This window comes from Cydia fagiglandana, chromosome 19 (assembly GCF_963556715.1).
Source record: "Cydia fagiglandana chromosome 19, ilCydFagi1.1, whole genome shotgun sequence".
Lineage (NCBI taxonomy): Eukaryota > Metazoa > Arthropoda > Insecta > Lepidoptera > Tortricidae > Cydia > Cydia fagiglandana.
The window spans coordinates 6,728,198-6,750,212 of record NC_085950.1 but is presented as its reverse complement, the minus strand read 5'-3'; the positions used below and the strand labels follow the sequence as shown (position 1 = coordinate 6,750,212).

At 38.9% G+C, this 22,015-nt stretch overlaps 1 protein-coding gene and 1 long non-coding RNA gene across 2 annotated transcripts in view; one reads left to right on the top strand and one right to left on the bottom strand.

Moving 5' to 3' along the window:
- Nucleotides 1-22,015, bottom strand: part of LOC134673995 (sodium-dependent neutral amino acid transporter B(0)AT3) — a 69,459-nt gene that overhangs the window by 16,175 nt on the left and 31,269 nt on the right. Inside the window, exons 2-9 of the mRNA XM_063532050.1 lie at nucleotides 13,915-14,587; nucleotides 10,004-10,236; nucleotides 8,107-8,328; nucleotides 6,387-6,497; nucleotides 5,457-5,698; nucleotides 2,271-2,424; nucleotides 1,156-1,357; nucleotides 277-436 (exon numbers count right to left, since the gene is read on the bottom strand). Of these exons, the coding sequence (XP_063388120.1) occupies nucleotides 277-436; nucleotides 1,156-1,357; nucleotides 2,271-2,424; nucleotides 5,457-5,698; nucleotides 6,387-6,497; nucleotides 8,107-8,328; nucleotides 10,004-10,236; nucleotides 13,915-14,182 (1,592 nt within the window). The 5' untranslated portion in view covers nucleotides 14,183-14,587. The remainder of the gene's footprint in view (nucleotides 1-276; nucleotides 437-1,155; nucleotides 1,358-2,270; nucleotides 2,425-5,456; nucleotides 5,699-6,386; nucleotides 6,498-8,106; nucleotides 8,329-10,003; nucleotides 10,237-13,914; nucleotides 14,588-22,015) is intronic.
- The window catches only part of LOC134674013 (uncharacterized), a 176,741-nt gene continuing 165,022 nt past the window's right edge, over nucleotides 10,297-22,015 (top strand). Inside the window, exon 1 of the long non-coding RNA XR_010099548.1 lies at nucleotides 10,297-10,332. This is a non-coding gene — a long non-coding RNA (uncharacterized LOC134674013). The remainder of the gene's footprint in view (nucleotides 10,333-22,015) is intronic.

Sequence of the window (22,015 nt, the reverse complement as noted above, 5' to 3'; positions counted from 1 at the left end):
AATACGACTGACGAAAGTATCCGTCCGTGCTGTGCCTTTGGCAAGGCGGAGAGGTAGTCTTTTGCCCATTTTGGCGCCCCCCCTTGGACGGCACCCGGGGCACGTGCCCCCTCCAACCCCCCCCCCCCCCCCCCTTGTTACGCCACTGTTGAAATGGGACAGTCCTTAGACAAACTATAACTTAAGTACCTAAACACTTACGAAGAAAGTTTTAATATCAGTAAACAGATGGCGGAATAAGAAAGAGAATAAATGATCAGCAAAGTGTGGACTTACTTCTCATGTCCATAGATGTAAATGACAGAGACCATCTCCAAAAGCGCGACCACCACCAGGCCGATGGTGCCGGCAAACGAGTCGAACATCTTGAGCCAGTACTCGCCCGCGCCCGTCGTAAAGATCAAGCCAGTTACGAAGCAGAAGACACATACGATCCCTGAGAAAATGAGAGGTTTTTGTGCAGATATGAGCGTGATAAAGGACTACCTATGTAGGTATTTCCTAAAGAACTAGGGTGAAAAATACGTTTTTGGCGAAAAAAACATTTTTGGTACAAGCTTTTATTGCTGACTGTACGTTTCTTTCCACAGGCAACTAATACTCATTGATACAATAATATTCTAAAAACCCCAAACAGAATTGAGTTGCGTTGTTTTTTCACAGAGTTCCTATGGCCACCTCCTGTCTCCATTATCAGATCAGGTTGTCGGTACCATAATATTGCATTGTCACCCGACTTATATATGTATCAGTGGCGGCGCGTCCATAAAAGCCGATTTCCACCGGCTTGCCTGTTTTTGGACGTTTATTCAGAGTTGTAAAGGAAATATGTAAACCAAATTAGCCCCGGCTTGCCTATGGATATGTTTGACGCGCCGCCACTGATATGTATGCAAATTTTCAGCTTCATAGGAAGTTGGGAAGAAGGTCAAATTAAATTTGCAAGATTTGACCCGTACAAACATAGTTACATAAGTCTAACTACATACATACTTACATAGGTATATTGCAAGTTAAATAAAAGCTTTTAATAATACACTTCGGCACTACTTTGAAACTTACTACTACTTTACATTCTGCTTGATTGGTACTAGTCAGAGACTTCTTAAACTGCTCAGATATTGCCTTAGGTACCATATTTTAATAGAGACTCACCAGTAATAATCGGCTTGCTAATCCTCTTAAAGAACTCGATATCAAAGATGGTGCAGAGCATGCCCTCCATGATGCCGATCTGGCTGCCCAGGCCCAGGGACAGCAGCATCAAGAAGAAGATGATGGACCAGAACGGGGCGAAGGGCAGTTCCACGATGGCCTGGGTGAACACGATGAAGGCTAGGCCTGTGCCCTCGGCCGCCTGCAGGAATAGAGAAAGGAAATTTTACAAAGCTACTTCAGAAAAAATGCAATTATTTCGTTATAAAGTACAAGAAGCAGAAGAACAATTACTCTCTTCTACCAATGACTTAATACCAACGTACGTAGTAATATATTTTCAATAAAATGGTTACCTATAGCCCGACTAAAAACTATTAACCCTTCAAGTGGCGGTCAACCCGTGAATGGTCGATGCGAAAACCAGTAAAGTGTCATCCACCAGTGAGTGGTTAATTAGGTGTTGTAGAGGTAAAATTGAACGCATTTAAGCATTTAAGTATAGTTACGCTCTTCTAGCGCCCAAAATTAGGTAGCGAGTTAGAGAAGGATAGCATACCATAAGAAACACAAAAACACTTGGTATAAAATTTGTAGGTGAGGACCATTGATTCGGGAGCGACCGCCTAGTCCGAGGTCAGTTTCGTTTTTTAAGAGGTTGTTTTGTAAAAGAAATTGTATCAGTGTAGTCAATGTTGTTTAGCTGAGATGAGACCGCTTGATCTGTTTGTGCCAATGAAATTGTTGTGGATGCTAATTGGCCAATTATGGCCATTGCTCTAAATGACAATTAGTTTAAATGCTTATTATCAAACAACCAATCGGATAATAGTTTAATTTGGGCCACTTACACCAAACACAATCGACGGACTGATCAAAGCCACTCAGCAGAAAACTAGTTTCCCATACAATAAAACAACGAACGTTTTAACGGAGACGGTTTAGAGCAATTGAATTTCAATTGGCTGATCTGATTGGCAATTTGATTGTTACACACACATACCAGTTCATTAAATGAGGAGGAGGATTTCCTCGTATGAGGAAATTAAAAGACTGGCACAAGAAAGAAATGACTGGCGATGCAAAGCTCTTAAGTTATGATGATGATGACATACCTCATTAAGCTGCTTGCTCATGCTGCAATCCGACAGATTGAGTCGGCTCGTGATGTTCTCTTTGACCAGATCGGGGTAATGCTCTCTGTAGTAGTCGAAGGTCGTGTTAGGGTAGAATCCGGGGACGTTGTTGTGTGCCAAGATCTCGATGGAGCTGAAAAAAAGGCAAAAATGATAGAATTAAGTACCTACACTAGGTAGGGAATTGCTAATCTATACCCTAGTAGCATTTTCGTTGGGGCCCACGGTGCCAACGGTAGGGAAAACGTTGGGATGAGGTTCGTTCCGTAGCCAACGTTAATTTTGTATTGGCCCACCATCGCATTTACCAACATTCGCTGTGGCACAGATGCCCAACAATGGGCCTTTGTGTATTTTGGTACCGTTGGCTAAACAACGATAATATTCGTTGGCCCAATGATGACATATATCGCATTTACCAACATTGGCAGTGGCAGTGATGCCCAACAATGGGCCTTTGTGTATTTTGCTACCGTTCGCTAAACAACGATAACATTCGTTGGCCCAATGGTGACGAATACCGCATTTACCAACATTGGCTGTGGCACGGATGCCCAACAATGGGCCTTTGTGTATTTTGGTAACGTTGGCTAGTCAACGATATCATCCGATGGCCCAATGATGACAAATATCGCATTTACCAACATTGGCTGTGGCACTGATGCCCAACAATGGGCCTTTGTTTATTTTGGTAACGTTGGCTAATCGACGATATCATCCGATGGCCCAATGACGATAAATATCGCATTTACCAACATTGGCTGTAGCATTGATGCCCAACAATGGGCCTTTGTGTATTTTGGTAACGTTGGCTAATCAACGATATCATCCGATGGCCCAATGATGACAAAAATCGCATTTACCAACATTGGCTGTGGCACTGATGCCCAACAATGGGCCTTTGTGTATTTTGGTAACGATGGCTAATCAACGATATCATCCGATGGCCCAATGACGACAAATATCGCATTTACCAACATTGGCTGTAGCATTGATGCCCAACAACGGGCCTTTGTTTATTTTGGTAACGTTGGCTAATCAACGATATCATCCGATGGCCCAATGACGACAAATATCGCATTTACCAACATTGGCTGTAGCATAGATGCCCAACAACGGGCCTTTGTTTATTTGGTAACGTTGGCTAATCAACGATATCATCCGATGGCCCAATGATGACAAATATCGCATTTACCAACATTGGCTGTGGCACTGATGCCCAACAATGGGCCTTTGTTTATTTTGGTAACGTTGGCTAATCAACGATATCATACGATGGCCCAATGATGACAAATATCGCATTTACCAACATTGGCTGTAGCATTGAGGCCCAAAAATGGGCCTTTGTGTATTTTGCTACCGTTCGCTAAACAACGATAACATTCGTTGGCCCAATGGTGACGAATACCGCATTTACCAACATTGGCTGTGGCACGGATGCCCAACAATGGACCTTTGTGTATTTTGGTAACGTTGGCTAAACAACGATAACATTCGTTGGCCCAGTGAGCACAAATATCGCATTTACCAACATTGGCTGTGGTACTGATGCCCAACAATACCAGTTGAGTATGCTTGTGGCGTCACTAGATGGCGTTACTGTCTCCAAACATCGAAGTTATAGTTATTTTCCCGATTATTCCGGATATAATCATAATATTTTTTATAAGTAACTTATAAATCTAATAGCTATAACTATAAAATTTATACATAAATTTAAAAAAATGTATTTTACCAACATTTTCTCAATTTAAATCTCAAAAACCATAAATCTCGCTTACGAAGTTTCGAAGTGCGGTTAGTATGTATACAAATTAGAGTGTATAGTAAGTGTACTTGCTTCGGCAGTACATATACTAAAATTGGAACGATACAGAGAAGATTAACAACAACTGCTGCCTAGGGCCTTCATGTGGATACAACCAATGCCTACCGTAGTGTAATTGTAATACATATTTATCAGCAAAGGCCCAACGTCGTATTACACAACCACTTACTTAACGTAGGGTAACTGTAGGACTCGTAAACAAAAGCCCATTACATAATTAGACTGTAGGTAGGCACACTATAAATTACACAACAATTTACCTACGGTAATATTGTAAGAATCCTACCCAAGGCCCAACGTTAAAGTTACAATGTTGTCCCTTTGTGGGACAAGCTGTGTTGGGCCTTCAATCTGGTGCACGACTGCCTACCGACCTACCTGACTTGCCGTTGGGTAATTCTTGAATTTGCAAACAGAAGAACAACGAAAAAATTGCCCTTTTTTATTTTTTTGCAGTTGGCCCTACAGCAAGCCATACGGCCAAATGTAACAATTAACCAACCATCAAACAAATGAGTATAGGTCCAACCACGGCCCAACCAAAACCACCACCGTTGAATAATTGTATGATTTATTTAAATAGGCCCAACGAAAAAATTACTCTAATGGCCCTCTGTTGGGAATCTTCGGGAGGGCCTTTGTCGAGGGCCCTCCAGCAAATCGTACGGCCAAATGTAACAATTAACCAACCATCAAACAAATGTGTATAGGCCCAACCACGGCCCAACCAAAACCACCACCGTTGATTAATTGTATGATTTATTTAAATAGGCCCAACGAAAAAATTACTCTAATGGCCCTCTGTTGGGAATCTTCGGGAGGACCTTTGTCGAGGGCCCTCCAGCAAATCGTACGGCCAAATATAACGGTTGCCCAACTAATACGTAAACAAAGGCCCAACAAAATCCCTACAAGAAAATGCTATTAGGGTAGTGACTCTAGTGTGCTATGAACGAGAAAGCATCCGCGAGGACATTTAGTAACACAATAACAATTCAATACAATACAAATCCTCTTGTTGCACCACATCAAAATAACATTTACAGAGAGACACACAAAACATATTTGTATATTTGTGTTTGTAAACATGAAGACAGAGTAAAACTATTCTAATGTCACCTGGCAGTTTGCGTCATGTTGGTCGTAGGAGCCGAAATTACTACCAAAAATGACTACCCATCTCTTTTGATGGTGCCGATGGCGCCCGGCTTTGGAGCGTGCGCAGCGCGCTTCGTAGCCTGAGTCTTTTAGTATGAGGGCGCCGAAGGCGCCCGGCTTAGGAGCGCGCGCTGCGCGCTTCATACGTCGGGATGCGCTAAGTAACAAAATAAACTCACCTGGCAATGCACCTCTCCGCCATAGTATACGCCTTGAACCCAAGTATACTAAATATGACGACGGACGCGTATATAGCGGTAAGGGCGTTGCACACAGACACGAGCAGTACGTCGCGCACACAGTTGTTGTCGGGCGGGTTGTAGGAGCCGAAGGCGATCAGCGACCCGAACGCGAGGCCGAAGGAGTAGAACACTTGGGTGGCTGCGTCCAGCCACACGGTGGGCTCCAGGAGCATCTCCAGCTGAAAAGAAACAAAAATGATGTAAAATACAAAATTATTTCTTTGGATATAATTATTTCTTTGGATAAATGAATAAAGTCTGTCAAGCAACTTCCGTCAGAAGTAAAGCGGCGAATTAAAAAAAAATGTAGGCGCGAAATGTTTAGTCCATAGAACATTTGAATTTTGCGCCTTTTCTACTGATAAAAGTTGTTTGCCCGACTATATTTGGGGATAATCTTATCGTCAAAAATAATTGATAAAGACGAATAAAAAAGCGGAAGAATGAATGAGCGCGCCGCGCTAAGAACAAAGAAGTTTATTGCAATTTTTTTGTGTCCATTTTTGCCACTTTTGTGGTTATTTTGTAGTCAGGATCGCAAGCCCTTTTTCATACTTATAGGAGCTAAAAAAGTGTCCAAAAAGTGTCTTTCCTTTTTGTTACCGCCATATATATTTTTGTATATAGGAAAAAAACAATCTAGGATAATTTCTTTCCCAAAAGGATCGAAAGAGCCCGTGATTCTGAGTACCTAGAACTAACACAAAAATTATGAAAAAAACACAAAATTAATGAAAGCGGCATTTATATTAAGAACCGCTCTGATAATGATATCTTGAACTGCTTGAACTTGTGTCAGGTAATTGAATTGCCAGTTACTACGCTCTGGCTACGACATTTGACTAAAAATAAAATGTAAAGCTGTACCTTCGGGCTATACATGTGCACGATGCCGTCTGCAGAGCCAGGCAGCGTGATCCCTCTGATGAAGAATATCGTCAGCACCACGTACGGGAACAGCGACGTGAAGTACACCACCTAGGTACAATGAAAATAATTTGATAGAGTTATTTAATAAGGTCATGACCGGCATAAAATCACAGATTATATAATAGTATAAAATGTATTGCTGGGAAGACCGTCATAGGGCAAGAACTCTCTTATTTGTATACGTACGTGACTCAGACACAGTAACAAAGAAAGAGCTGCAGTTCTTCTGCTTTGCCGACCTTTTGTAAGGGGATTAGATATGAGTACAAATGCAGGCGTTAAAGGGGACGAAAGAGCCTTCCCTTTTAGACGTAAGTCATGTGTAAAAACTTACAATTCTCAAAACTCACTGACCCTGCTTTGACTCTATTACTGGAGTCAGTTACGGATCGCTGCTATATATGACCCAAAAATTTTTTATTAAGCTATGAGCTTCATCACATATGATCTCTGAGTAATTCTAAGCATTTCTAGCCTCGGAGGCGATAAGAAGCGTGCGTCTAGTCGAGGAGGGCGGGGTACAAAGATGGCCGCCACCCGTCATCATTCACAAAAATCTGTTCTGGTCTTGGTGGCTACTAGGGCAAGTTTGGTATCATTTTAGCAAAGCATGGTTTTGGTATAAACCGAAGACGTAGAATTCATTGCTGATATTTGTTTTTTTCAGTTTCATAGTAATTTTGCAAGAAAAACGTAAAAAGATACAAATTTGGGATGGAGGTTTTTGCTTTGAGAGCTAATAACTTTTGTATAGTGGCCAAAAGTGTCATACAAAAAATACTATAATAAAGCGCAATTCATGCAGCTTCTAAACATATACATGTTTAGTAATATCCTACTGCAAAAAGATGGTGAAAAAATTATTAAATGATACCAAACTTGCACTAGTAGCCACCAGGACCAGAACAGATTTTTTTGATGATGACGGGTGGCGGCCATCTTTGTACCCCCCCCCCCCCCCCTTATTGCCTCCCAGGCTTGAAATGCATAGAATTACTCAAAATCATATGTGATGAAGCTCATAGCTTAATAAAAAAATTTTGGGTCAACTTCATAACTGACTCCGCTATATCCTTATTCCAGCTCTAAAATATCTTGAGTGCAATGAATCACTTCCAACCTCGGTTAAAATAGGTATGGGTGCATACAACTTACCTACTCAAAAATATGTCCCGTAGTTCCTAATAGCTATGGGACTAATTTTTGAGTTTTGAGTAGGTATAAGTTGTGTGTAAGAATAAGAGCTACAACCAAATTTTTTACCGAGGTTGAAAGTTATTCATTGCACCCGTGATATGTTGGCGTAGGAATAAGGAGAGAGTCACAGTAGGGTCAGTGAAGTTTGAGAATCGTGAGTTGAGTAAAGCAATCAAGCAAGCAATGGGCCGGAGCTTCCGACGCATCGTTTTCTATGGAAAGCGTCATGTGATCGCCTGTCATGTCACAGAAAAGTAACCACTGGAAGCTCCGGGACGGACTCGGCCCGGGTCCAAAGTGAGTCGTCTTTTACGGCAACGATGAGAGTTAGGACAACCGTTTTATGAAAGTATGAAATGTAGTTTTAGTTTGCCACGAATAAACGAATTTATTCTATTCTTTATATGAGTTGGGACTGGGACAATCGTTTGTATCAGGGTAACGGGGCATAGTTCCTCACCTTTCCACTGCTCTGTATCCCCTTCATCACAATAAAGAACACCACAATCCAGGCGAGCAGCAGACAGAGCACGATCCACCACTTCGGCGCGCCTGGCTCCTCGATGCTTGGAGACGCGTCCAGGGCCGAGCGGTACCAGAAGTAGGCGGTGGCTGAGGCCTTGTTGCACTCGATCTGGGCGCTGCTGTTGTCGGTAGGACAGGTGGCCCAGGGGAGGTTGATCTGGAACAATATGAATATTAAGGCGCTGGGCTATAACCGCGAAAATCGAAGTTCGCAAATTGCGGGGATTTTTCTCTGTCACTCTAATTACGCCTTAATTAGAGTAAAAGAGAAAGATCCCCGCAATTTGCGAATTTCGGTTTTCGCGGTAGCCGCTCTGTACGCCTGCCGCCCGCACCTTCCCCGCCACCGTAGTCGTCCCGCCCCGTCGCCCCCTTACCGCGCAGGCGAGGAGTCAGTTAAGCGGTCGGGTCGGTCTATAGTTCCAATTTTTAATTCTTTCCAATTTTTTTGTGTATTTTCCCCATTCCTTTTTGTGTAATATATATATGTTTAATTGTTTATCCTATAAATTTTGTATGCATTTCCTATATCCTTTATCTTTCTGTAATCTTGTAGTACATTTTGCTGCATTTGTCACCCTCTTTTCACTTTTTCCTCTCATAAGCATCAGGCCAATAGCCTGAAAATAAAGTTTTTCATTCATCCATTCATAAGCCTATCATAACCACTTACCTATGTCTGTGTATAATAAGAAGTCAGACCGAATTTTTAGTAGGCAATTTTGTTCGAGAACGATTTAGACACAGCAATTTTTGACCAGCCACTCACGTAATATGAAAAGTTAATCGTCATGTCAATAATAAAAATGTATCTGGGCCATAACGGATGACCGATTAAGTAGGTTAGCACTAAAACATGACGACGCGCCTTTTACGCATCTGTCTGGCTTCTTTTCGACTTGATATCACTAGAGATAACTTTATATATAATATACTTTATAGGTACGTAATAGTCTTGTTATTAAGGTTCATCTTATGTAACTGATGACTGTGTTTTATATAATTCCTGACCATACTTGCTGAGTATACCTATGGCCTACCTAATATGGGCAATATGGCTACTAGCTGCTACTGAGTTATTTAATACTAGCTTTTGCCCGCGACTTCGTCTGCGTGGAATCGGTAACAGCAGCTAGTGTAAGTACAGCGCCTGGATAAAATCTAATAGCAATTCTAGCATAATACCTATGCTCAATTGTTTACACCAATTAGCAGGCACTTCATTAATTTTCTCATTTCCACCCCCCTTTTTCCCGGGACTTAAACTATCTCTATGCCAAATTCAAACTAAACCGTTCAGCGGTTTAAGCGTGAAGAGGTAATAGACAGACAGATACTTTCGTATACAAGTAGCCATGTCAGGCCATACAAAAGTTTGCACAATTGTGCAAGTTTTTCGGCAGAGTTAGTACATTTTATTAAAGCTCCAGTTATTAAATGCTATAAGCCTCTGGCAGTGGTGGCTGAGTGGATATGACGTCTGACTTTCAATCCGGAGGTCGCGGGTTCAAATCCTGGCTCGTACCAAGGAGTTTTTCGGAACTTGTGTACGAAATATCATTTGATATTTACCACTAGCTTTTCGGTGAAGGAAAACATCGTGAGGAAACCTGCATACATCTGCGAAGAAATTCAAAGGTATATGTGAAGTCCCCAATCCGCATTGGGCTAGCGTGGGGACTATAGCCCAAGCCCTCTCGCGCATGAGAGGAGGCCTATGCTCAGCAGTGGGACGTATATAGGCTGAAATGATGATGATCATGATGACGATAAGCCTCTGGCTGATACCTATGATGATGATGATGATGATGAGACAGTTTTTATAAACTCACCCTAACACTGTTGAACAGGTAAAAGAACACCCAAGTGATAATGACGTTGTAGTACAACGCCACGAAGAGCGTCACTATACAGGAGGAGATGCCTATCCCCCCCAGCCAGGGGTGGATGGTGTTCCACACCCCCAGGGAGCCGAGACGCATCTTCTGCCCGATGGCCATCTCGATGAGGAAGAGGGGGATGCCTTCCAGCACCAGCATGATGAGGAACGGAATGAGGAAGGCACCTGGAAGTGAGAATTTAGTTATAAAATTTTAAATACATCAGAATTTTCGTCGGGTAGATGCACAAATCTCTGTTTTGACAATTTGCTGGGACATCAGTCAGCCGCGACCACGACCAGTGAAACCTGTGTCGAAACGTCGGTAAATCAAGGTAATTGCGTCCCGTCTATAATGTGAGTTAATATGAAAATTTTGTTGTACCATAGAGAAAAAATACATATGTATAGTTCGTTTTTTTTAGCATTAGAAAGAACTCCGCAGAAGCAAGCGTGCAGTTTTTATCAGACTCGTTAATTGTTAATAATTATTGAATTATCTAATGTAGCATGGTCAATACATATAATTTACTTCAAATTGTTACTGCTAAAAGTGCCAGATTTAGTACCACAAGCGAACTTCTGCGAAGTTCTTTCTAATGCTAAAAAAAACGGACTATAGAGTGCTCATGCTCCGCACTCTATACAAACAATAGATGTTCCGACGACCGAAAAGTCTAATACTCAACAATTTTCAGCTAATATTATAACCAGATTTACCGGAACCTGCCGGAAGGAACTCTATTTTTAACTTCTGCTTTTAATATAATAATTATTTGTGCATTGTTGTTCAATACCATCGTGAGTCGAATCGCGACACTAGATAATTCTAGTATCAAGTGGCGAGACTGATAATTCCGCTACTCGATGCTAGACGTCGACCGCGAAAATAATAGTCTATTTTATACCAAAACTGGTGTATGGAGTGAGCATTCTATTCTTACTATACAGGGTTACTTTTTTACCGGTACTATAAATTTTACCACATCATTGGTATCGATAATAGATCACATTGCACAAATATTTTTTTTTATTTTTTATTTCGCATCAATTAATTTATCCTTCACCAGTTTAGTAACTTCTGGTTGCACTAATTACAAGGTGTCAACGGTATGAAATCGCGCGCGATGACGTAAACAAACAGTTGCCAGTTCGTGCGTTTGCTAATTGATGCGTAAGGCATCCACATTTTCTAGTACTTTAGCGGATAAGTTCGGGCATTGGTATTTTTGTTTTTTTGTTCCCAAATATAGTAGTAACAAAGAATGCTGGTATTTTTTATTTTTGGCAACAATTACGTATGTTGATTTATTGTACCTACTGGTAAAAAAGTAACCCTGTATTTCTCTATGCTTAGACAGACTCTAAAACATAGGTATTAAACGTAACCACCTATTTCTAAATTTAACTAAAAACAACAATGTTACACAACATAGTGTAAAATCATTAGTCCTTGTACATTACGGACTATAAAAGAGGCTATTCCTGGCTCTATCGTATCAGGCTTTTAGGGATGGTAATAAAATTGAAAGCATACTACCTAAATGTTATCGTTCCGATCTTAATGGTCGGCCTTATAGGTAGCCTTAGTTATACGCAGAGTTGCCAGATCGAAAGGCGACATTATCGGGTAAAAATATCAATATTTCGGAATTTTAGGATTATGTCGGGAAAAAAAATGTAATTGTATTAAAAACAACGATATTTTACATTATTGGCACTATGTCAGCTGCTCTGCCCATAGACGTTTATATTAAAATAGTATAAATTCTTTGAGATCTTGGACAAACAAAAAAATTCGCGGCGTCAATTTTAACTTTGTCGGGAATATGGAACACATGCTAAAAAGTGTTTGGCAAAAATTTCATTTTTGGTACAAGCTTTTATCGCCGACTGTACTTTTTTTCCACAGGCAACTAATACTCATCGAGACAATTCTAAGAACCCCAAACACAATTAGGTTTCGTTGTTTTATCATAGAGTTTCTATGGCCACCTCCGGTCTCCATCATCAGATCAGCTCGATGACACCATAATTTTGCATTGTCACCCGACTTACGTAAGTATGCAAAATTTCAGCTCAATCGGAAACCGGGAAGTGGATCAAAACCTTGCAAGATTTGATTACACACAGACAGACAACGATCAGGTGAAACGAAATAAAAGCTTGTAAAATCGGGAGAATCCCGCCAAATCCCGACTATCTGGCAACCCTATACGGATCATGTTTTACTGATATTGGCCGTATATTCAATTACCGTAACAGAGTCAAGCTGTCACTTTGTTCTGTTATTGACTATTGTTATTAACCGATTGAAGGAAAAGAGGAATAAGACTCTCTCTTTGAGCCATTTGCACCGTTCACTAACCCGGGGTTAAGCGGTTAAACCGATAACTTAGTGTCAAATTGTACTGCGGCTAGACCAAAGGCACTAGAAGATAAATTCTATCAAAGTCAAGAGAGAGTATTTAATGGAAGAAGACAGAACATCTGATTATGGCTGAAACAGCCGATTGCAGATAATAAGAACAAAAAAAATTGTACTGGTAACTACGGCAACTCTAGGTTTAACCGGTTAACCCCGGGTTAGTGGAATGGTGCAAGTGGCCCTGAGCAGGAAGACCTCGCGTTATCCCGGCATTTTGCCACGGCTCATGGGAGCCTGGGGTCCGCTTGACAACTAGTCCCATGATTTAACGTAAGCACTAGTTTTTGCAAAATCTGACCTTCCAAACCCAAAGGGGAAACTAGGCCTTATTGGGATTGCTCCGGTTTCTTCACGATCTTTTCCTTAAAAGCGACTGGCAAATATCAAATGATATTTCGTACATTAGTTCCAAAAAACTACGAGCCGGGGTTTGAACCCGCGACTTTCGGATTGAAAGTCGCACGCTCCTGTCGCTAGCCCAAAGGCGCTTTTTAAAAAGAAAAGAGGAATAAGGCAACTACTTAAAATTGGCTTTTGATTACTTTGCCACACATGTGGTTAAATGAAACTTTCTGATCAGTTTAGAACAATCAAGAGCCTTTACCAGCTGGTGTGGTAAAATAATTTTTCTTTTAAATTATCGATGCCCAAGCACCAATAAGGATGACTCACGTTAGACCGGACCGTGTCCGGGCCGGAGCTTCCGGCACATGACAGGTGATCACATGATGCTTTCCATAGAAAACGATGCATCGGAAGCTCCGGCCCGGACACGGCCCGGTCTAACGTGAGTCATCCTATACTGGATGATAACTAAACCTGTTTTGACTGGTTTTGACATACCGTTTTGCGTAGAAGTTATTTTAAAGTCAACAAAGGCGTAGGACATAAATCTATTTTTAGCTCGTTTGGGTGCTGCGCTATTGATCCGCTACGAGTCTACGGCGTAGCACGTCTACGTGCTACGGATACTGTTCCAATGCTAATAATTTGTTCTCCCCGATTCGAACTTTAAGATACATCAATTAATAGACCTAGAAACGATATGGATTTGATGTGTCAATGTTAAAAGTGACATTTTGTTAATTACTCCAAAGAACAAAAAACAAATCTAACTCGATTGCGAAATAAATTATCAATGCTTCTAAAACTGGATTTAAATTACGAGTATATCAACCTTCGTATGATAAACGTTGCGAAGATATATAAGGACATTTGTATATACATAGGTACATATATCACATATATGGCTTGCGTAATTTGGTAAACAATTAAGATAATGAATGCCGATTTAATGAAAGACCCACAGCCTAATGAGAGTATACATTAATAATTATGTCTGCAAATACTTCAGTAGAGACATTAAATATGTAATCTATGTATGTACTGTTGGTATTGTATATTAACAAAGTAAATGTAAGAAAGAAAAAACTCACCTCCGCCATTCTGCTGGCACAGATACGGGAACCTCCAAATATTCCCCAACCCCACCGAATACCCAATAATGGACAGGAAGAACTGCAACTTTCCAGACCAGGCAGCCCTATCCTCCCCTGGCCCTTCTGGGACCCTCTGTAGGGACCCCCTGGAGCCCTGCAGGACAATGGTCACCCCATGAGGCCGCTCGCTTCCATCAGCTCTTGTATTCAAAGGAGCTAACTCATGCCCATTTCTCGGACCTATCGGCTCTGCTTTCACCGCCATCTTTGATTTTTATATTGTAAAGTTAATTAAAATTAGTGAGTCAATATTATTGTCAGGGAATCAAATGAGTTTCAGCTTAACGAGATTCTTCGAATGATAGCCGTTGACTACAAATATATTCATATCAATTGGTGTATCTCGTAATCGTAAGTGAAGAATCGGATGGCGTCTTTCTTGACGAATTCTACCACTTCAAAGTACGTGGTCGTCCGTTGTAGTAGTTTTTGGCGTAGTTTTAGAGAATCCCTGAAGACGTGGGAGGCCTCTCTGTGCATATGAGTGGATTTATTATCCACTTGACTAGGAAAAGGGCATATCTTTCCGGTGTATTGTCTATGTGTTAGTCTATGGTTTTAACTTTGACATTTTCGCTAATTTTACTATGGAATTGTTGCTGTCGGGAACCTGGAACAAGAGAATGGTTTTATTAAGGGATAATCTTTATGGACCGTCGTTGGGAGGGGGTGTTAACACAAAACGGCACCTTTCGACATCTGCTATGAGATTAGGACATTACTCCTTTATTTCAAAGTAATTTCATACAAATTTAACCATGAATATCTCCATAACCATGGGGTTCCGCGCCATGTGGGTTGGACTGGGGGGTAGCCCCTATGCATCCTCTACCCCCTCCGCCCCGCACCCCAAAATTCGACGATCTATATAGTAAACATTTACATTGTTAAGATTGCGTACATATCCTACCGGCTGCGCCATATAATAATACTAGTAATCCGCCCCGGCTTCGCACGGGTTAGCAAATTATACACCTAAGCCTTTCTCAAGAATCACTCTATTGATATATGAAAACCGCATGAAAATCCTTTCAGTAGTTTTTGAGTTTATCGCGAACAAACATGCAAACAAACAGACGCGGCGGGGGACTTTGTTTTATAAGGTGTAGTAAGTAAAACAACAGTTACGTTAATTAACATGACGACATATCTCATCTCATCTTTATTTTAAGTAGTGACCACAGATAAAGCAACCACAGATACTATAATATAATCTACTTATTACAAGCCCCCTACTCTGTCTGTTCTCTTTCACGGCGCAGCAACTAGTATCATTTCTCTCTCCTTGCTCTTTTAAAAATGCCGTTTGTCAAAAAAGGACAACCATACTGTTGACAAGATGGACTTCAAATCCAAGTGGCCCCTTTTTAGACGACCCAGGTTGTGCATGTGTGCGTAAAAACGTATATGTGTGCTCTTTTAGGGATGTGAAAAGTCGATTTTAATCATGTTATATATCGATAAACGCTACACAGCGGAACGAAATAGCGATTAATTGAAGCTTCAATATCTTCGTTAAACATAAGCATAATTGAAATGCTAATGGATAATGAATATATTATGATGTAATAAAATATTTCAATTATTGCGGACCACCTATTTTAGTAGGTATTTATGTATTTTAATTAAGTATCTGAACTTTCCCTTGGTTCTCTCCTGGGGCGTGACTATAAAATTGTGATCTGATAACCACAATAAAGAATAAAAGCGTTTTTGTTCATTTTAGGTATAGTTAAACCTTTGAAGTAAAATTAAAATTGCAAGAAATGTCGATAGTTTATCGATATGACTTTATCGATATCGCTACAGCAAAGTGGGTCGCTTTGTTAATCGTACACTAAACAAAAAGTGGTCCCACTGACAGCTCGCTTGGAAGGCATCTGTATATATTCTTATATCTATGACTTATTACAAATGCTTAGTAACCTAACAGTAAAAAAAAGCAACAACGTTAATTTCTCCTCGCTAAACTGTGGTTAATAACGTGAATATTTTTCAAAAATAAGTTAGCAATTTTCAAATTTTCAGAACAAATTCTATCAAGAACCGTCAATATGTCAACTACGTCAACTTCATCGTTTATAAGGTAAAGAAAATTGGACAACATGGCGCCGCAAAGTGCTGTTACTGCTAAGAGATACTCCTGGAGGACTAGATGCTATCAACGGCAATCTAAAGCCACCAACTCAGCCAACTTCAACAGCAACCGCCGCTGTCATGGCACAGAATAAATAATAGTACTAAGTACAGAAGACTCACTCTCTAACAAAACGCGTCTGTTACGATCAGCACAGATATGGCCGCTAGGTGGCGACAGCGCCACGCGTGGCTTATGGCAAACCCCAAAATTGGGGCCGAACGGATGCACTTTTAGCTACCTGTAGCAAAGCGACGAAATCGCGGAGTGAGACACGCCTGGTCATGGCAACTTATCCTGAAGCTCTACAAGAATATAATAAGACGGATAGTGCAGCTATGCTTACGAGGGAAGGTACAAATATTCGCGGAATGAAGTGGAAGGAGGTGAGATGGTACAAAACCTTTTTCTCAAACATGCAATGAAATATTGATGTTATGTTCCTTATAATAGGCTGCGAAGTATGACGTTTCAGGTGCGGCTAGGACAAAAGGTCGTAATAGAATTTCATACACATCTTGCAGGCCTAGGCCGGCAAAGTCCTCTTTTTTAATTTTCATTTCACAGATATTTGTGACACAGCGTCGTGGCATTCATCCATTAAAAAAAACTAGAGGCAGTATTTGCTTTATGGTTCGTAATGACACTCTGCCACTACGCCTATAAAAAAAAAACAAAAACCAATGTTTGCTATAATTTGCAGTTTTATTTGTATAAAATCAACATGAACTTAATAAATAATACATTATATAATTTTATAATTTTAAATTATAAATTTAACTACACAAATAAAAACATTTAAAATATTTATTCTAAACGTTAGCGGTAAAAAGGTCTACTCAAACACGCGTAGTTATATTTTTTAAATTGTTATGGAGGTCAAGTTGAAAAATATTCATTCTGTTTTATTGGATTTATGGTGCGTTGTTGATTTTTTGACTTTAATATGAGTTCCGACGAAATAATGAAATTAATATTAATTGTAAAGCTTGAACACGCCAAAACGTGGGCACACATTTTTGCTTATACATTTTGGAAAGGGTGGTTAAATTTTATTACTTTACTTAAATTAAAATCGCTATAGTATGAGGAATATATGATACCACAATAGTTGTCAATTGTATGATTCGTTTTCATGATAACGAGCTTTAAACAATAACTGAGCGAAATCACTTTGCACCAATAGAATTGGAAAAGTCGATTAGGCTAAAGAACCTTGTGAAAATGTTAATATATCGAGGATCGATTAGTTTTTGTGTTTTTGAAATGTTGCGGAGACGTCAATGAATGGAAAGACAACCAGAAAGCAGAATAACACGAGATACAAATGAGAAAAAAAAAGAAACTAGGAAAATACAGCGTTCTTACATAAAGACCGAAACCAAATTTTTCTTATGTTGCAAAAAACGTACAAATATCTCAAATTTATGTACAAAAAGAGAAGTCAAGTTAAATTAAGAGCTAGCAAGAGCTTATCTGCTCCCAAAATAGTGGTGCTAAATGAAATTTGTATGCAAAATGTAGGATATTAAAACGTTTGATCATTTTTAACGTATTTGAGCGTGTTAGGTGTTAGACGATGGTTCTATAGAAATACATACTTCAAGCAATACACAAAATAAAAAGTTTGACTTGTATGAGTTGCTAATACATTCCCGAAGATTGCAAGATAAAAATAATGCTAAGTATCCCCATTATTTATTGGTTGAGCCAGCTACTTGTGATTGCATCAAGCGACGCCGTTAATTGATTCGCATAAGGGACATTGACTATAGAAATGTATGCAAGAAACATTTGCGAAAATGACCTAAACCTATTTTAAAGAAGCCACAGCTCACAGTTACTATTTTGGTAGCATTCATCGTGTTGTCATTACACTATAACAGTGACGAAGGGGTATTAACATGATGGACATGCTGACAATGCCAAAAGGGTACTTTTGGCGGATGGTAATAAATGAAGGCGGATGGCAATGGACTGGGCCCATATCAATGAATATTTGAAAAAGACACCCGTTAAAGTTATATTATCAACTTATCCGCAAATAACTCTGGCTTGGACTACTTAAGCATACAGTAATCATGTCGTGCAAAGTGCCTGTGTCCTGGTCATCACGAAGTCTGTGACATGTCAAATCCTGAGGCTGAAATGATAGTCTAGTATATTAGCATGATAAACTATAATATTTTCAATTATATTCAATATATATTTCGCTCCATTAGACCTTTATTTTCTATTTATTTGTAATTTTATGTGCCCACGTTTTGGCGTGTTCAAGCTTTAATCGTAGGTGTTGGAATTGGCAGCGTAAGCAGAATTGATTTTAAATAACTTGCTGCCTCTGCCGCCAAGTCAAAGACGAAGTATGTATATGGTTGCTTATGGCAATTTTATTATTTGAGAAACTAAGAAAAATGGTTTACAGTTTATTAGAAACAGTTTTGTGGCATATTTTAAATGAATGTAACTACAAATTCGTCAACACTGTGGAAATTATACTTATTTACTCCATGCATAAAGCAACGATGTATGTAAAACATGATATCAACATGAAAGACTATGTAAACTTATGTGACGAAAACGACAGTCAGACGGATACAAGGCGAAAAAATCAAAGATACATGAAAATATACGGGTAGTAAAAATACACGACTCGTGTAAAACATACGCGTGATAATGATATAGGTACGTGTTGGTTATATTTTGGGTGTAGTTTACTTTTAGTTTTTTTCTATAAATGAAACTTGGGTTTCGTGGATTTTTTATTTTATTTATTTCATTGCATGTTTGAGAAAAGCACTATACATACCTCGGCGGGAAATGGGGTTGCCCGCGCTCAGACCTATCCGGTCTATATGTCTTCGGCCGGCAACCCCTTTCGTCCCGGCCTCTGTAGTAATGTACTATTCTTTCTCTTTTAATTATGAAAAAATGTAAATGTCAAAAAAACAAATTATTTCGGAATAAACGTGCGACCATGGAGCAAATTGAATATCGTGCCGTGATAAAATTTCTATCGAAGCAAAAGTTTAAAATTCATTTATTTGACGTTACATGTGTGTCTTTAGGTCACTAATTTACACATGTGTACCGAATTTCAAATTAATTGGTCCAGTAGTTTCCGAGAAAATAGGCTGTGACGGACGGACAGACAGACAGAAAAAGTAAAAAGTCATTTACTGTCGCAAAACATAAAGTAACAAAAATAAAACAAACAAGGAAAAAGAAAAAACCGGGCAAGTGCGAGTCGGACTCGCGCACGAAGGGTTCCGTACCATAAGGGGTCATCCATTAATTACATCACACGTTTAGGGGGAGGGAGGGGGTCAGGAAAATGTGACATATTGTGACACGGGGGAGGAGGGAGACACAAACTATGTGACGTCACTTTAACTTCATCAGTAACCGAAAATTAAATTAAATTATTTTATTCGCTGTACATTTAAATAACAAGTTTTTAAAACGATAATCGTTTTTATTCGTTTAATTTTTTTCCTAAGCAGTTTTGGGTTATAAAATTACTAATATTTATATCGTCAAAAATATGTTGATAAAATATTAATAATACTTAGGTACTTACTTAATTCGATTTGGCGATTCCGTAGAAAAAATGTGACGTCACACTACGGGGGGAGGGGTTTGCCAAATGTGACCAAGTGTGACAAGGAGGGGGGAGGGGTCAAAAAACCTAGAAATTCGTGTGACGTAATTAATGGATGACCCCTAATGCAAAAAAAAAAAAACAAAAAAAGCACCCCGACGTTGCTTAATTTTGGTCAAAAATCACGTTTGTTGTATGGGAGCCCCATTTAAATCTTAATTTTATTCTGTTTTTAGTATTTGTTGTTATAGCGGCAGCAGAAATACATCATCTGTGAAAATTTCAACTGTCTAGCTATCACGGTTCGTGAGATACAGCCTGGTGACAGACGCACGGACGGACGGACGGACGGACAGCGAAGTCTTAGTAATAGGGTCCCGTTTTACCCTTTGGGTACGGAACCCTTAGTTTAGAAGTTTTTAGTTTTAATTTAGTTTTATTTTATAGATATGTTTTTTTTATGTACCTACCTGAAACAAAGAATAAACTTGTATATAGATTGAAAAAAATCATATTTAAAATCTAAATACGCTTCTTAAATAGCTATATAAACATTCCTTTAAAAAACCCGTGAAATAACCGTTAAACGACACATTATTCAATGCTATGCACAATCAAAATGCCTACAATACCTGACCCGACGCAGAAACGAAACAGCCTAATTGTATTATTTTCACAAAGCCATTTACAATTTTATTACGGAGCGGCAAACTTGTTTGTACCTAAAAAGACGGAAGTTGCACGATTTATAATAGAAAACGGGTTTTTTTGTGTGTGTAATTAATAATCAAACGAACTTACCTGTGAAGTTTGATTACAATTATACGAGTATCCAAATCCAAGACAACAAATATAATTTACAAGCAGCAGTACATGGAATCATGCCGTCCTTGTCACACATTTTAGAGATATAATATTTAAAAAACAATTTCGCGCTGTTCCCCTACCTCACTACGCCATCGTCCCTCGCCATCCCACTCTAACCCCGCTGCTCAGATACCCGTCATTATTTCAGAGTGGATCTTTTTTGTGTTATGAACAGAGACTATTTTATTTTAATTTTCGGGGTTGGGGGGCGGGAATTTGTTGTCTTGGATTTGGATACTCGTATAATTGTAATCAAACTTCACAGGTAAGTTCGTTTGATTATTAATTATACTTCCTATCCAAATCCAAGACAACAAATATAATTTACAAGCAGATGTTCAGAGCCTTGTATCTAAATACAGGTGCGAAAATAAAATGAAATATCGATATGAAATCAGTAAGTTACGTATACCGTTACTGATATGACTGATTTCAGCTGAAGAGATTTACCTGCAAATGTAATTTTATATAAGTATAGCATTGTATATTATAATGATAAGCGTCATTGATTAACGGGTAAAATTAGGTACCTTTTATATTCCTTTTTGGTGAAAGAAAAAAATAATCATAAATAAATTAAAATTTCTTAGTTTTTATTGTAATACTATAACTATAACTTTAAAAAACAACTTCTTAAAATTATGGTTATAACTGTTGTATAATGTAATTTTGCCTTTGCTTATGTAGACCATTGAAAGGTGTGTTCAATCTTTAGTTATAGCTCTGAACCAATTTTTATAGCACTTTATACCCATTATATTATTCGAATTTCAATTTAAATTTAACTAAGATATACATTGTTTTAATTTTCTAGATTATAATTACTACAACGGTTTAGGTTGTTTTCTGCCAGATACTATACATAATAAATAAGCTGTTTTTTATCATTAAGATTTTACCAACCACTCACTGGATGTAATTATTTTTTGCGTTATGATTAATCTATGAATGTATGTCTTTTTAAGTATTGACAAGTAGAATAAAATATAACTTTATGACAGTTTGCAATGAAGATCCAATACAACAATAAATACCCTCTTCTATACAATGCCTGTGGGTAAAGGAGATTTTTCTTCATTGTAAGGTTGTCATAGAAATCAAGTTTCTGTACATTTAGACTAAGTCCGGACAATGACTAGTAGAAAAGCATGTAGGTGCTGTTTTGAAAAACTTATAATTTTTCAAATTTTCAATTATAATTCAGCTTCAAATTATAGATTTATATAGTTGGTCAAACCAATTTGTCAGTCAGCAACAGGAAAACTATACTCATCCTTTCCTTTTGGGTGCTAGTACTGGTGTAAGACAAAGATAGTACGATTCTCTCTGTCTTTGATTGAAATGAGACAGTCACATTCTCAAACGATATGTAAATAGCTAAATAATGTATATAGATAGACTACCTTTATTAATAAATAACTCGTCTTTCTTTA